This window comes from Carcharhinus amblyrhynchos, chromosome 2, assembly GCF_965287045.1.
Source record: "Carcharhinus amblyrhynchos chromosome 2, sCarAmb.v2.hapA, whole genome shotgun sequence".
In the NCBI taxonomy this organism is placed as follows: Eukaryota; Metazoa; Chordata; class Chondrichthyes; order Carcharhiniformes; family Carcharhinidae; genus Carcharhinus; species Carcharhinus amblyrhynchos.
The window spans coordinates 21,894,638-21,911,310 of record NC_137325.1 but is presented as its reverse complement, the minus strand read 5'-3'; the positions used below and the strand labels follow the sequence as shown (position 1 = coordinate 21,911,310).

Sequence of the window (16,673 nt, the reverse complement as noted above, 5' to 3'; positions counted from 1 at the left end):
CAGCCTCCACCACTTCAACGGGCAGAGAATTCCAGAGATTCACCACCCTTTGAGTGAAGAAGTTCCTCCTCAACTCCGTTCTAAACCGCCTCCCCTTTATCTTGAGGCTGTGCCCCCTAGTCCTACTGTCTTTTTTGAGCGGGAAGAGTCTCTCCACCTCTATCCTATCCATCCCATTCATCTTATACGTCTCAATGAGATCTCCCCTCATTCTTCTAAACTCTAACGAGTACAAGCCTAGTTTATTCAGCCTCTCCTCATAGCTCAATCCCCTCAACTCCGGTATCAGCCTAGTAAACCTCCTCTGCACTCCCTCCAGGGCCAAAATATCCTTGCGCAGGTGCGGCGCCCAAAACTGCACACAGTACTCCAGCTGCGGCCTCACCAATGCCCTATACAGCTGCAGCAAGACCTCCCTACTTTTATATTCAATCCCCCTCGCTATGAAGGCCAGCATCCCATTCGCCTTCCTGACCACCTGCTGCACCTGCAAGCTGGGATTTTGCGACTCATGCACAAGGACCCCGAGGTCCCTCTGCACCGTCGCCTGCTGCAGTTTTTTGCCACGTAAGTAATAGTCCTTCCTACCATTCTTCCTACCAAAGTGGACCACCTCACACTTGCCAACATTAAATTCCATTTGCCATTTCCTGGCCCATTCGCCCAGCCTATCTAGGTCCTTCTGCAGACTCTCCACACCCTCCCCACAATTTGCCTTTCCCCCAATCTTGGTGTCATCAGCAAATTTCGACACTCTGCACTCGGTTCCCTCCTCCAGATCATCTATATAAATGGTAAATAGCTGAGGCCCCAGCACCGACCCCTGGGGCACCCCACTAGTCACCAACCGCCAATCCGAATAGCACCCGTTGACCCCCACTCTCTGCCTCCTATTTGACAACCAATCCTCTATCCACGCTAACACCCTACCCCCAACTCCATGTCCCCTGACCTTCTGTTTTTAATTTGGTTTCGAGTAAAAACTGGAACAGAGAATAAAAATGCACGCACGATTTGCTGTAGAATGACAATGTGTCTTTTGAATGGGGACAAGAGCTTTTTTTCCAGTAGAAGAGGGGAAAAACAAGCAATTAAATAATGACATTGATGTAAATAACTGTCAATGACTATTTTGAAGAAGGTGTCTCTACCAGAAAATTTAAACAACATTTGTTTGGATGCTGTCAGATACGCCATTTCCAGTGCACTTTTTGATTTTTTGTATGCTACTTGAGAGGTAACACAATTTTCTCTGGATGAGAGTCTGTGGTGTCAAGACCCACTCCAGAGACCTGAGGTCATAAATAAAAGCAAAATACTATGAATGCCAGGTATCAGAAAATATTGGAAAAACTCAACAAGGTCTGGCAGCATCAAGAGTCATTTGGACTCAAAATATTAACTATTTCCCTCTTCCCAGATGCTGCCAAAGTTGCTGAGTTTTTTCAGTATTTTCTGTTTTTTTTTTCACCTGAGTACATAATCTAGGCTGACTTCAGTGCATTCCAAAGAGAGTGACTCACCATCAAGTGTTTAAATCGAAGGCTGGATCTGCTCATTCAGATGGTCAAAAAGGTTGTCATGACCTATTTTGAAGATAAGACCTGATATCTTAGCCAACATTTATCCCCCAGTCAACAATCCCTGTTGCTCAATCATTTTTTTCTGGTATGGCAAATTAGTTGCCATACTTGAATAAAACTTAAAAGTGTTCCATTGATCCTAAAGTACTGAGTTCTGAGATCTGAAGAACTTTCAAGTTTTTCTTTCAATGGTGCAGTGCATCATTTTAAATTGTAAATGCGTTGGATGTTTGAGATTCTCAAATGTTTGATAGGTTTGTGCCCAGTTCTCTCTTTAAGAAGTGTGTGCGCGTGCAGGATACTGTTTGGATATCTGTGATAAAGCATTTAAATAATATTGGAACAGACTTGTCATTTGTGTGTTTTGTTTGTATCTGCAATATTACTTCATGACACTTTTTATCAGTGTGTTGGGCAATTGCTAATAAAAAAAAATTTGAAAAATGTTGGCTAAAGATTCCCTTTTATAGAATTAATGTTTCTAATTGACTATTTTTAAATTTAATCTGGACATTTTTCAAAGTTTCTGTTCAATATAAACCATTCTTTATGTTTTGAAAGGAAATTCACAACAAGCAGAAAGTTGGATCATCAGAGGATGTACCCAGAAGAGGTCCAGAATCTCTCCCAGTCGGGCACCATGACATTATTACGGATCTTGCTGCTTTCCAAACCACCCAGGGATTTATTGTAACTGCTTCACGAGATGGAATTGTCAAAGTATGGAAGTAGCAGTTAGATTATGAAAACCAACTGAAGTACATTGTTTTATTTTTTGTAGTAATGTACTTGATTACAGGTCAGGAAGGATTCTACACTGGTTTTTTTTATGTTCCTGCAAAAATACTTAGAGTTTTTATTTTTATGTAAACAATTCTTCACATTTTCATATGTTAGTATCCTATTGACCTGGCAACTGTAAAAATGAACATGCACAAATGTTAACCTGAAAGTGTCTTTTCAGTTCCATATCTAACTAGAGATGTGACTGATTATGACATTATAACGAGAGATATTATTTATTCAGTGTTTGTTCTGGGTCTGTGAACTTGATACAAAAATGTGTAATATGAATAATGCTTTTTAAAGTAATTCATAATCTCAATAGCCCAAATAATTTCTTGGTAAATTATTATAAAGCACTTTGGAATTTAATGGATTATATAAATTGGGGTAAATTATATCAATTTTTTTCAATGTTTTCACTTCATGTTTCAACCTTAAAAATGCCTGCTTTGAATTCCTGCATTTGCCCATGTGATGAAATTTCTTGCAGCAAGCATGCTTGGAATCATTAAAGGTAAAATGGTGCTTCCAGCATCTTTCCAGCCTCCACAGAACATCGACAAATACTTGGGAGAGGGGGAAGCTGGTGAAGAGAAACTGAGTTAGCTTTTTTTGAATAGACTTTCACCATAGTGATACTCGATAAATGCATTGCAAAGGGAGTTCCTTACCTTTTGCCACTCCAGGTTGTAGAGCATCAAATGAGAAAATACAATGCTCCTCTCTGGGAATATGTGATATTTAAATTGGTTAAACTTACTACCTCTGGTGGTAGTCTTTAGATAAGTACTTAAGTTGATTGTTTAAGAGTGCACATCAGCTGGTTCAAAGGATTAAATTTAAGTTGAAGTGAATCTGCAGCAAAAAAAAGTCTTTGAAAAAGGTTCTTGCCCCAAGATACCGTTTACAAGTCATTGATCTTTTTGTTAATGCTTTTAGTTTATCCCTATCGAGAGATAACTAGTTTTGTTCTGGTCTACTGAATCACCTGATGCCGAATAATCACACTAATAACAGTTGTGTTCTAGTAGCCTTGAGAAAGACTAAAGATACTGACACTTCCAGAATTTGGGTATGCATGGAATCATTGGTGAGAAATTTCTGTTAATATTTAATCTTTTGTGCTGGAAGCTGTGGAGCTGTAACAGCCTCTTTCAGAGTTCAGTTTAGAGATTCAGTTAGGTTATTGGACATGAACCTCAATTTTACAGTATTTGTTAGTATGTTCCTTTATTTAGTAAATATACGGGTTTGTTTTTGTACTAAAAATACTTTTTTGGATGGTTATTATTTAAACTATTAGTTCTTGGAAGTTTAGCTGAAAGTGCAAATGTGGTGCATTTAGGTCAGCTTGCTGGCATGACACATGAGGTTATTCTTTGCCTTGCAAAGGAAATATAGAATATAAATAATTAAAATTTAAGGTCAGCGGTAGCTTCTTGGCTGGTGTGATTAATTACAAGACTATTTCATTTTATATTTGATTAAGTAGATTAATTAAATCAATAATCCTCAGCTTCGGTGCCCTGGAAGGCTGTGCCCTCAGCCCTTCACATAATTATGACTGCGTGGCCAAATTCCGCTCCAACTCCATTTTCAAGTTCGCTGATGACACCACTGTAGTGGGTTGGTTCTCAGACAGTGACGAGATAGCACAGGAAGGAGAGAGAATCTGGTGAAATGGTTTGATGATAATCTCTCCCATCATGTCAGTAAAGTGAAGGAGATGGTCATCGCCTTCAGGAAACGTAGTGGAGGACCTGTCCCTGTGTACATCAAAGGTGACGAAGTGGAGATGGTCGAGAGCTGTTCACATCACCAACAATTTGTCCTGGTCTCCCCATGCTGATGCTATAGCTAAGAGAGCCCACCAATGCCTCTACTTTCTCAGAAGGCTAAGGAAATATGGCATGTGCATTATGACTGTCACCAGTTTTTACAGATGCACTGTAGAAAGCATCCTTTCCAAATGCATCACAGTTTGGTGTGCCTCCTGCTCTGACCAAGACTGTAAGAAATCACAAAGTGTTGTGAACGTGGTCCAGTCCATCATGCAAACAGTTTCTCATCCATTGACACTGTCTACGCTTCCTGTGCCTTGGAAAAGCAGCTAACGTACTCAGGGACTCCACGCACATTGGATGTAATCTCTTCCACCACCACCTGTCAGGGAAAAGATACAAAAGTCTGAAAACACATACTAACAAACTCGAGAACAGCTTCTTCCCTGCTGCCATCAGATATTTGAATAGTCACGTATTAAGTTGATTTTTCTCCTCACCCCATCGGTAACTGCAACACTATATTTTGTACCCTATCCTTCTCTCCTATGTACTCAGAACAATAAGGTTGGTCTGTATAGCTCACAAGAAACAATATATTTCACTGTATCCCAACACATATGACAATAATTCAATATAATTCTATTGAATTGGCAAAGGAGAGTGACTAATTCTGCACATCCAGAATCTCCTGCACTGGTCTCACTCATCTCCAGGTATATCATCCGTCATCAGTAAACTCTAGCTTGATGATGTCACCTCCATGTGACCATTGTCTGTGGTGCAGCCTTCAGCAGTTGAGTAGGCCCTACTACCCTTCTTCCTCATGGCCGCATGATGATAGAGGGGTTTTTCTCAACTCATGACTATTAGGATAACTGCCAACTTTACAGTCCTCATGATGGTATGTGTGTAATTACTGAAAGGGAAGAAAGTGAATGTGTGATCAGTTAGGTTTCCTGTCCATGCCCTGACCCATTGCTAATCAGCCCTTGAAGAATCCTACTGATGGTCATTGATTGATGTGCTCTGTTTCTCTCCCTTACTACTTCCCACACTAACCAGAACTGCACACTGGTCTCTTCCTATACATGGTGTCACATGGGCATCATACACTCTATTTAGCCATTATGCCTCCTGAAAGGCAAAAGCATGAGGCTGACAGGCTAACTGATAAGCCCTGTGCACAGAGTTCCAGGAGGGGGTGGGAGAAAGAGAGAAAATAACCTGCAAGGGTGCTGTGAGGCTTGGTGGACTCTTTGGCCCTTGTCTTGGGGACAGTACATTTGCTAACCCCCTCAGTGAATGCTGAGGGCAAGCCTTGGAATTCAAAGCATAGGGAACTCATTGTTTGTGGAAAGTGTTAACTCGTGAGAACCAGTGCCACCAGCATATATCACAACTAAAAAACCTGGGCACAATTGGCTTGTCCATCCAGGTTAAGGAATGTTAATAGGCAAGTTCTAGTAGATTGCACCCTGTTTTCAGTTTCTTAAAAAATCTTTGGTTGCTATAGTACAAACAAAACTAGCAATGCTGCTCTAAGAAATTGCCCCCATATACTTTTGAACTCCTTTCTAAGCCATCTTTGCTGATCTCATTTGCCATATCTATATTTATGTTAAAGTCACCCATGATTGTTACAGTTCCTTTCTTACATAACCCAGTTATTTCTTCCTGTGTATTCTGTCCTACCATGTAATTACTGTTTGGGGGTCCATAAACTACTCCCACAAGTCACCTCATATTTCTATTTCCTACCTGTTAACAAACTAATTCTACATCTTATGCTTTCAAACTAAGTCAATTTCATAATTATGCTGATGTCATCTTTAATTAACAAAGTTACCCTACCACATTGTCTTACGTTCTCATTATTCCAAAATATTCCTTCAATATGCCAGTCCCAGCCCTGGTCACTTCGCAAACATGGCTCGTTTAATGGCTATTAAGTGATGTATATTTATTTCTACCCATGCTAACAATTGATTAATTTTGTTATGAATTCTACTCATTCAGATACAGAGCCTTTAAATCTGTCATTATCTGGATGCGTACTAATAAAGTTTATGTGCTTTGTCCTTTTTTTCCACACTCTGGCAAATCACTATTTTAAGTTGCCACATCACATGCACATGAGTTTTGACAGCTGCCACCTTTGGAGCAGAAGATGGTATATTCTTACTCAAAATTCTAACCCATTGTTATCCATCATGATCCATCTGGTTTCTCAACTGGCCACTTAAGAGTGTGTAGAAATTGTTCTCAAAACCTTCTGCTCCTCAAGGGCTTGTATAGCTAAAGTCATTCCTATTTCTTTAGCAATTTCCTTTTCGTCACAAGCTGTCAACAACTGTAATATTCCATCATGCTTATGGATAGTGAGCGTAGCTCGTGTTTCTTTAGTGTTTGTTATCATCTAGAAAAACAAGGGCAGCAGACTTCTAACTACTGCCACTTGATTTGGAAATTATTGCAATTTCTCAACTGTCACTGTGTCAAAATCCTGGAACTCCCTTCCTTACAGCACCATGGGTATGCACACAAGCTACAGGGACTGCAGCAGTTAAGGAAGGCAGCTCACCACCTTCACAAGGACGATCGAAGATGGCAATATATGCTGACCTACCAGTGATGCCCACACTTCACGAACAAAGACAATATACTCTTGAGGCACCAGTACCCATAGGTCTTAAAATCATACGATCTTGAAGAGAACAGGCCACCACTTTCAGTATTGAGCTGGGATGGTAACAATCCTCTTCCACACATTTCCACAAGCAGTCATTAGCCATGTCCACGGCAATGAAATGTGTTGCCATCTAGTCAGCTCCTTATACCTCCTCCTCGGACAAAGTGGACCAGGAGCAACGTGATGCTGAGAACATGGCACAGTGGAAATGACTGAATTTACCAGTGCAACTGCAGGCGTATCCAAACAACTAGACAAGTTCCTTCAAAGGAATGGGCTGGTCAGGATGAAGGAATCTTGCTAATTGGACTGAGTAAGAATTACCACCAAACCCCAGAGGTCAATGGGTCCCCAAAAACAGCGGATGAGAGAACTGCAGTTATTGCCACGTGAATGACGCTGAACAAGGAATATCGGAAGAATTGTCAATGCCAAAGTGCACATAAAATATTAAGAATCCTGAACAATTTAAAAACTGTATTCTATGTGCTGAGACTGACTAGTAGAACAAACAGTTAACTGCATGACAACAGTGGATGTATTGTGAGTAACTTGAGTGAATCACAGTCATGCTGCTGTCATGGTCAAATATTAAATTCCCCTCCTGCTGGTTCTTGTGGTTTTATTTATTAAAGTGAAAAATTGCCAACTTTAAGCTTTGAAATTACTTGACACATTTAGTTTATTGGTATGGCTTGTTTAGACACACCATTGCAACAGAATTCTGTTTCTATCCCAGTTCATAATTTGGCAGGCTGCAGTAGAAAACTGGTAAGATGCAGCAGGAAATAGTTAACTTTGAATTGAAATAAGTCATAAGGGCTTGAAGCATTAACTCTACTTTTCTGTCTAAGATGTTGCCAGACTTGTTGTGGTTTCCAGGATTTTCTGTTTTTATTTCAGATTTTCAGCATCTGTAATATTTTGCTTAGCCTTTAGGGTTAAATCAGAAGCACTGTCTATTCATCAATTTAAGCTTGGGGGATAGTCATCACCATTACAAACATGCACACCAGAAGGATAGATGAAAGAAAATATGTTTTACAGTTAGGAATAACTTGAAACAAAAACAAACATTGTTTTAATTAATGAGAAGGGTTTCTTCAAATAGGAGTTAAGATTTAGGTGGGTTCAGCTATCTGATACCAGGAATTTTTAAATTCCTTCAAAGTTGGTCATGACATTGCAAGAGCAGACCAAGGTCTCTGTATATCAATGGCAAAAATCTTCCATTGAACTAGAGTTCAGGCAGGTTTAGACTTGAGTCAGGTTTTGTTGTCAGCCTGGAGTCCTGTTTTCATGTTGACAGGCTTCATGTTGATTGCAAACTGCCCTGGGAGTCCAGGAATGTATTAAAACTTTACAAAGTGCAAAGGAACTTGGATCATAAGAAACATAAGAAATAGGAGCAGGAGTAGGCCATCTAGCCCCTCGAGCCTGCCCTGCCATTCAATAAGATCATGGCTGATCTGTTGTGTTTCAGTTCCACATTCCCGCCCTCTCCCCATAACCCTTAATCCCCTTGCCTATCAAAAACCTATCAACCTGCGTCTTAAAATATTTAGCGAGGCAGCGTCCACCACTTCAACGGGCAGAGAATTCCAGAGATTCACCACCCTTTGAGTGAAGAAGTTCCTCCTCAACTCTGTTCTAAACCGCGCACCCCCCCCCCTTTATCTTGAGGCTGTGCCCCCTAGTTCTACTGTCCTTTCTGGGCGGGAACAGCCTCTCCACCTCTATCCTATCCATCCCATTCATCATCTTATATGTCTCAATGAGATCTCCCCTCATTCTTCTAAACTCTAACGAGTACAAGCCTAGTTTATTCAGCCTCTCCTCATAGTTCAACCCCCTCAACTCCGGTATCAGCCTAGTAAACCTCCAAGGCCAAAATATCCTTGCGTAAGTGCGGTGACCAAAACTGCACACAGTACTCCAGCTGCGGCCTCACCAGTGCCCTATACAGCTGCAGCAAGACCTCCCTACTTTTATATTCAATCCCCCTCACTATGAAGGCCAGCATCCCATTCGCCTTCCTGACCACCTGCTGCACCTGCAGGCTGGGTTTTTGCGACTCATGCACAAGGACCCCGACGTCCCTCTGCACCGTCGCATGCTACAGTTTTTCGCCATGTAAGTAATAGTCCTTCCTACCATTATTCCTACCAAAGTGGACAATCTCACATTTGCCAACATTAAATTCCATTTGCCAGTTCCTGGCCCATTCGCCCAGCCTATCTAGGTCCTTCTGCAGACTCTCCACACCCTCCGCACAATTTGCCGTTCCACCAATCTTGGTGTCATCAGCAAATTTTGACACCATACACTCGGTTCCCTCCTCCAGATCATCTATATAAATGGTAAATAGCTGAGGCCCCAGCACCGACCCCTGGGGCACTCCACTAGTCACCAACCGCCAATCCGAATAGCACCCATTGACCCCCACTTTCTGCCTCCTATTTGACAGCCAATCCTCTATCCACGCTAACACCCTACCCCCAATTCCATGCCCCCTGACCTTCTGTAATAACCTCTTGTGAGGCACCTTGTCAAACGCCTTATGAAAATCAAGAAACACCACATCCACCGGCTCTCCTCTATCCACTGCCCTGGACACATCCTCATAGAACTCCAATAAATTCGTCAGACACGACTTCCCCTTAACGAAACCGTGCTGCGTCTGCTCTATCAAACAATTCTCCTCAAGATGCCTCGCTATTTTCTCCTTGATCACAGATTCTAACATCTTACCTACAACAGACGTTAAACTAACCGGCCTATAATTCCCTGCCTTTTGCCTGCCACCCTTCTTAAACAATGGCGTAACATTAGCCGTTTTCCAATCTTCCGGCCCTTCCCTGGAATCCAGCGATGTTTGGAAAATAATCACCAAGGCTTCCACTATCACCTCCGCCATTTCTTTCAGAACCCTTGGATGCATTCGATCCGGTCCTGGGGACTTGTCCACAATCAGTCCCTCCAGTCTGTCGAGCACTGCCTCTCTAGTAACAATAATGTCATTCAGGCCCTCCACTCCTACCATCTTTCCATCGCTAACACCCGGCAAATTATTCACGTCCTCCTCCGTGAAGACAGAAACAAAAAAGTTATTCAAGGCCTCAGCCATTTCCCCATCCCCTACCACTAAGTCCCCCTTCTCATCCTCTAAGGGTCCAACGTTCACCCTAGCCAGCCTCTTCCTTTTTATATATTTATAAAAACTCTTGCTATCCTTTTTTATATTAAGCGCTAGCCCAGCTTCATAGTTTATCCTACCCTTCTTTATCAACTTCATCTGGCTTGTGGAGATTGCTGATGCCCAAGCCCACTTCCTGCCTCCCCATCTACTTCCATATAGTGATTTCTGTATGTGGAAGGGTAAAGGACTCAGTGGTCACCCCACCATCAACTGGATACAATGCCATCGGGCTGTGAAACAAAACTTGCTGTTTTTATTTTGGATTTCCAACATTTGCAGTATTTTGCTTTTATTCTTTGTCTGACCCTGAATAAGTGTTAAACATGTAACAAGAATTAACAATTTCTGAAATTATTTGTGCAGGTATTTTATGCCAAATAAAAATAATGACTGAGCTTCATACAGTCATGATATTTGGTCAACCTACCTACAACTTTAAATTGATTTAATGCTATGACTCTGCACCACTTTAATACTGATTTCTACTTCAATGTAAAAATGACAATAGATGTACAAATTTGTTTTGGGGTTGTCTCAAATTGCAACCCATTGTTTGAAATCATTCTCTATCTTTTTAAAATTCATTCATGAGACATGGCTGTTGCTGGCTGGCCAGCATTTATTGCCTGTCCCTAATTGCCCTTGTTCAGAGGGCAGTTGAGCGTCAACCACATAGCTGTGGGTCTGTACTCACATGTAGACTAGACCAGGTAAAGATGGCAGATGTCCTTCCCTAAAGGACATTACTCAACTTTACTCAACATTGAGTCTGTTTACATAGAGATACATCTTACCTTTAGAAAACCAAGTTGCAGGTTTAGCACTTGACAGGGTACTCACATAGTGCTGAATAATTTTATTTGCCCATAATACACGTGATATTCACTCAGTTTCTTTCAAGAGTCAGCTGGGTTTATAAGTGGCAATGTACATTGTCGCTGTTACTGTCTGCGAGTCCTTCTCCTTTTCGTATAAGTGGTTTGTTGCTTCATTCTGTTAAACTGAAATAGTGCATTCAGGTAGCTGCCTTTCAGTTTTGGATGTAACCTTGACCAGTTTCTGCCTGTGGTGACCAACCTGTTCCCAAACTGGCAGCACCTGAGCTCCTTTCCGAGGGTGGAAGCGTTGAAAGGTTCGTGGTCTCAAAATCACCATATTTGTGGAAAACCATAGCCAAAACTTGGGAAAACACGAGAAAATAACTGTTATCAATTTTTGATTGCAAGGAAAGACAGGATTCGGCAAATGTAAATAGTTTGAAACTGGCTGGATGAGATCAAGGGAATGGATTTCCATGTTGGTCATTGTGATTGAAGACAGAGTTCGGACCGATATAATAAGGGAAGAAACCAAGATTTAAAAAATCTTTTGGATTGCCAATTAGATTAATTTACAAAAGAAAACACCACAGACACATTTCTCCCCAAATCTAATGTGAAATAATCTTATTGAAGGAATCCCTTTAGTAAAATAGAACCCATCATTTGCTGAGAATAATAATTGAATAGTTAAGGTAAACGCTGACAGTTTATGTAGCACTTTTCACTTGAAAACAGTTTAATGCAGTTTATATTCCTGTTTTACAGCACAATAACCGTTGTGCGATAGACCGACATGATTTCACATTGTGGCTGTTCTTGGAACCTGACAAACAATCACTGGTACAGGCGATTGTACCAGCAATATCCCACACACTGGTTGTTCATTTGATGCCAATTAATAGATTTTTCTTGTAGCATTGGTTGAGGAAGGAATGTTAACCGGCCTCCGAATTCTTTCAATCGTTCTCTTTGATCTTTATAGCCCATCTGGAATGGTGAAAAACATTTAGGTTTAATGTCTTACTAAAGGAAATTTTCCTAATTACATTTGGACTGCATTTCAAACTCCACCAACTGTTTGGGAGATATTGATGTGGTATGTGAATGCATGTTTTCTCTTTAGTGATTCAGCCCAGATTGTGAACTCGACCTGGTATGGGCTTTGAACCCAGAAACTTTTCTATGACAGCCCTTTTTATAAACAGGTGTGATAATAGTGAAGAGGGGCTGAATGACTCTCCTCTTTGCTTCTCCTTTGACCACAAAAGGTTTTTTGTTCAAAAAGGCCAATTTTTAAAAATTCATTCTTGATTTGGATGCTGTGGGTAGGCCAATATTTATTGCCCATCCCTTTTGGGTATGTTGTCATCTCCCTAAATCAGAACCCTTTCCTAAATCAGTGCCCATCTTTCCTGCAATACCATGTCTGAACTTTTCATATCAGGATTATGCCCTGATAAAATTAGTGAAATCTCCTAATCAAAGGCATAATTGACAGCTGAGGCAAGATCTTCCATCCGCACTTGCCCCAAGACCAGAAAATGCCACCCAAGGTCAATAGAGCTTTGCATGGTCTGCCCCTGCCTGCTGCAAGTCCCATTGTAGGGGAGGACAGGAAAATTCCACCACAGAGGGAGTGGGGAGTGCGTTGCTTGCAGCTACTTGACTTATGCTCTGGAGTTCCCTTACTAAACTATTCTGCTTCTTGACCTCTCCACATTTAAGTTGATCCGTAAAATTCTCTTCCTTAATCAAACTTTTCATTGCCCGTCCTAATGGTCTGTATTTACACTGAGTTTGGAGTCTTATTCCCAATCCCATGCCCAAGCTGTGAAATTTTCAAGAGTATCTTTTAAAGGTATGACTGGTTCAGGTTGTGAACCTACACTCAGCACTCCTGACCTGACCAGTCCATTGCACAGATAGTGATATCCTATCCTCCATAATTTTCATGAAGTCGGGCCAGGTTTTTAAAGAATTTAAAGGCTTTTTTTTACAGCACTGCTCTGGTGCCATGAACCATAGACTACATGAGGGGACCTTTTAAAAGTGGGTTCAAAAAGACTTCATACCCTCTAATCCAACCTATGCTCCGATGTACCACTCATGCCAGCCTATATCACTACCCACTCCCCATGGTCCCACATGTTCCATATACCAAGCCATGGCACTTCTATGCCTACTGAGTCACTATATATTGTATAGGACCAATTAACTCTATAGTGACTATAGATTGTGCACAAACAAGCTTTTAAAAACTCAATCATTTATTGCCGTCCACTGTTAAAAATTTTCTTTCATTATAATGCAATGAAAATGTAAATTATCCAGACTTCTTAAAAGTATCAATAACAGAAACTGCAGGCACTTGGAGTCTCTAAAACTTGTTGAAATAACCATTAAAATAGACAGCAATCAAACAACGTCTTCCCGAGGGCTCAGGGATTCATCAGAGTAACGAATGTCAGGGCTCTGGGCAAAGTATATATAATGAAACTCCAACTGCCACCAACTTTTTTTTAAAAATTTTGTTCATGGGGTGTGGGCATTGTTGGCTGTGCCAACATTTATTGTCTATTGTTGTGGGTCTGGAATCACTAGGTCAGACCAGAGAAGGACAGCAGATTTCCTTCTTGAAAGGACATTAGTGAACCAGGTAGGGTTTCACAACAATTAGCAATGGTTTCACAGTCATCATTAGACTTAAAGTCCCAGATTATTTTTATTGAATTCAAATTTCACCATCTGTGGTGTAGGGATTTGAACCCAGGCCCTCAGAGCCTTTGGGTTTCTGGATTATTAATCCAGTGACCTGCCTCAGTGATGCAAATCCTGGCAAATACCTCTGTTGGGTCAGTGTTGATTTATGTTTGATTATGCTTTGTGACATTTTGGATTTTTTAAAAATCTTGAAGTTACAATATAATTGTACTTTTTGCTTCAATGTGTCATAACTATGCCCAATTAGTTATTTGTGACTTTGAAGGAGCTCACTTTTAAGCTTGAAGAGGTGGTAAAAGATTTGTCAAACATGTCTTTTTTTTAGGTAAACATCATGGAACACTCAACATGGGGTGGTTAGAAGTAACTTCCATGTTATTTTTTCTAACTGCGAATGTACATGTTACCGATTCTCAGCAAAGTGGTATGTAAGCAATTATCTATATATTTAATTATCTTTTATCTTTTTACTATTTTTTATTTAATGAGCAGTGAATACTTAGTTTTGACAGATGTATTTATTTCACTCTTGTGGTTAACAATCCAAGAAAAAGCAAACATATTTATTGAGTTAGGCATGTGACAAAGAAGTAATTTAACATTACTAAGTATTGTTATACAAACTAACATCCTTAAGGAGTAAAAGCATTCTTGCTTTGTCCTTGCATTTTTGTGGAGACTAGGTGAACTGCAGCGGGGAAGGGCTGTGATAGGTTAAACATGAGGAAATGCCAGTGTTGGACTGGGATAAACAGATGTCTCACAACACCAGGTTAAAGTCCAATAGGTTTATTTGGTAGCTTTGCCCCTTTGTCAGGTGATTGGGGAGTTCTGATCACAAACAGTATATAAAGGCACACACTCAGTTTGCAGAATACTGATTAGAATGCGAGTCTTTACAGCTAATCAAGTCTTAAAGGTGCAGACAATGTGAGTGGAGGTAGCATTAAGCATAGGTTAAAGAGATGTATATTGTCTATATGTGTATTGATAAGCATATGTATTTTATACTCTTGTAACTCGGCCAACGTTGTCCACCTGATAGGCTGCAGGAAAGGACATCCAAGGCATGGTACACTGGGAAGATCATGCAGACGCTATGACTACGGATGAATGAACACCGCTTGACAATCACCAGGCAAGACTTTTCTTGTTGGCAAACACTTCAGTGGTCTCGGGCATTCGGCCTCTGATATTCGGGTAAATGTTCTCCAAGGCGACCTTCACGACATACGACAGCGCAGAGTCGCTGAGCAGAAACTGATAGCCAAGTTCCGCACTCGAGGATGGCCTCAACCGGGATCTTGGGTTCATGTCACACAATTTGTAACCCCCATGACTTGCCTGGGCTTGCAACATCTCACCTGTCTGGACACAATACACATCTCTTTAACCTATGCTTAATGCTCACTCCATTCACATTGCACCTTCAAGACTTGATTAGCTGTAAAGATTCGCATTCTAATCAGTATTCTTAAACTGAGTGTGTGCTTTATATGCTCTGTTTGTGATCAGAACTCCCCTCTCAGCTGACGAAGGGGCAAAGCCCCGAAAGCTAGTGATGTGTGCTACCAAATAAACCTGTTGGACTTTAACCTGGTGTTGTGATATTTCTTACTGTGGGTTGAAGAGTCAGTGGTTTATTTAAATTAAGTGTGTTAAGTGGGAGCAATAGGAAATAGTTGTCAAATAGCAGAGAAATAAAGGTAGGGAAATCTCACTACTTTTCACTAGTGGAATACATTCCCTCACTTAGTACATTATTAGTGTTTCCTTTTGTGAATAAATGTGCCATAAATAGGTCATTCAGTATGTGCATTCTTACTTTCATCTAATAAATTAAAAACATGGGAATGATTTAATATTTGTGTTTATGTTTTTTAATCCCTTTCAAGGGAGTTTGTTTACCATGGGTTGATTGTGGGCAAATGCAGCCTTTCAGGTTAGGAGCTTGGGCTAACTTTGACAACTCTTTGTATTTTCTTGCGGTCTTGGTCAGAACAGGAGCCATTCCAAGCTGTGAAACACCTGGAAGGGATGCTTTCTATGTTGCATCTGTAAAAATTGGTGAGAGTTATAGCGGACATGCTGAATTTCTTTAGCCTCCTGAGAAAGTGGAGGTTTTGGTGGGTTTTCTTTACTATAGCATTGGCATAGAGGGTTCAGGACAAATTGGTGTTCTGAACACCGAGAAACTTGAAGCTCTTGACCAACTCCACTTCAGCACTATTGATGTCAACAGGTTACATGAATGTGCTGAGGAGAGATACGCCGTTTCTGAGGATTGGGATTTACTTTAATTCTACACTGTAATATTGAGTTTCATGGTCTATTCAGGCTGGCATCCCAAAGTTGCACATCTTCACGAACAGTAGTGAACTAGATGTGTCTCTAATGAACATTAAATGTTTGCTACCTGTTCAAATGATGGAACTGTAAAGATTTGTAATAGTTAGAAGATGGGGGAAAAGACCACTACTACCAGGTATGGTTACTAATCTCTAACTATTTTACATAAGCTTCAGAACAAAGCATGTGAATGAGAGATATTACGGAAATCCATTAAGATCAGTTTGGATTCATGTCCAGAAGAAGCACCACCAATGCCATTTTTGTTTTGAGACAAGTGATGGAGAAATATTGGTTGCATGATGCAGAGTAAAGATTAATTCTTCAATCTACAGCAGATCTATGCCTAGAGGGAAAGTCTGGAGATGTACTAGAATTTGAGAATTCGCTGAAAACAATGTATGATTTTACTATTTACAGGACATGTAAAAGGGATACCAGCCAAGCATTGCTTGGGAGAGGGAGAGCTCCAAAGCTAAGGCTGGATTGCACCAAGGATCAGCACTGAACACATCTTCCTAATTGTTATGGATGTTTTGAACAAATGAGACTCAAAGGGCCAGGTTTGCAGGTGACATTGTGCTATGCGGTGGGGATGATAATATAATTGAATTGTATCACTGGAATGCAGAGTTATGATAATCAGAAGACTGAAGTCAGTGAACTTATCCTTTCATTGCCAGAATATAAAGAAAGACTTGTGCTACACAGGCTAAGTTTCCCTTTGGGAGTTTGTGTGGC

General features: G+C 40.7%; 1 protein-coding gene across 2 annotated transcripts in view; it reads left to right on the top strand.

The window, feature by feature from the left end:
* pik3r4 (phosphoinositide-3-kinase, regulatory subunit 4) overlaps positions 1-7,497 on the top strand; it is a 79,492-nt gene extending 71,995 nt beyond the window's left edge. For both annotated transcript variants that reach the window (XM_080203397.1, XM_080203404.1), the window contains one exon: positions 2,145-7,497. In XM_080203397.1, coding sequence (XP_080059523.1) covers positions 2,145-2,315 — 171 coding nt within the window. In that variant the 3' untranslated portion in view covers positions 2,316-7,497. The remainder of the gene's footprint in view (positions 1-2,144) is intronic.
* The last annotated feature ends 9,176 nt before the right edge of the window (positions 7,498-16,673 follow it).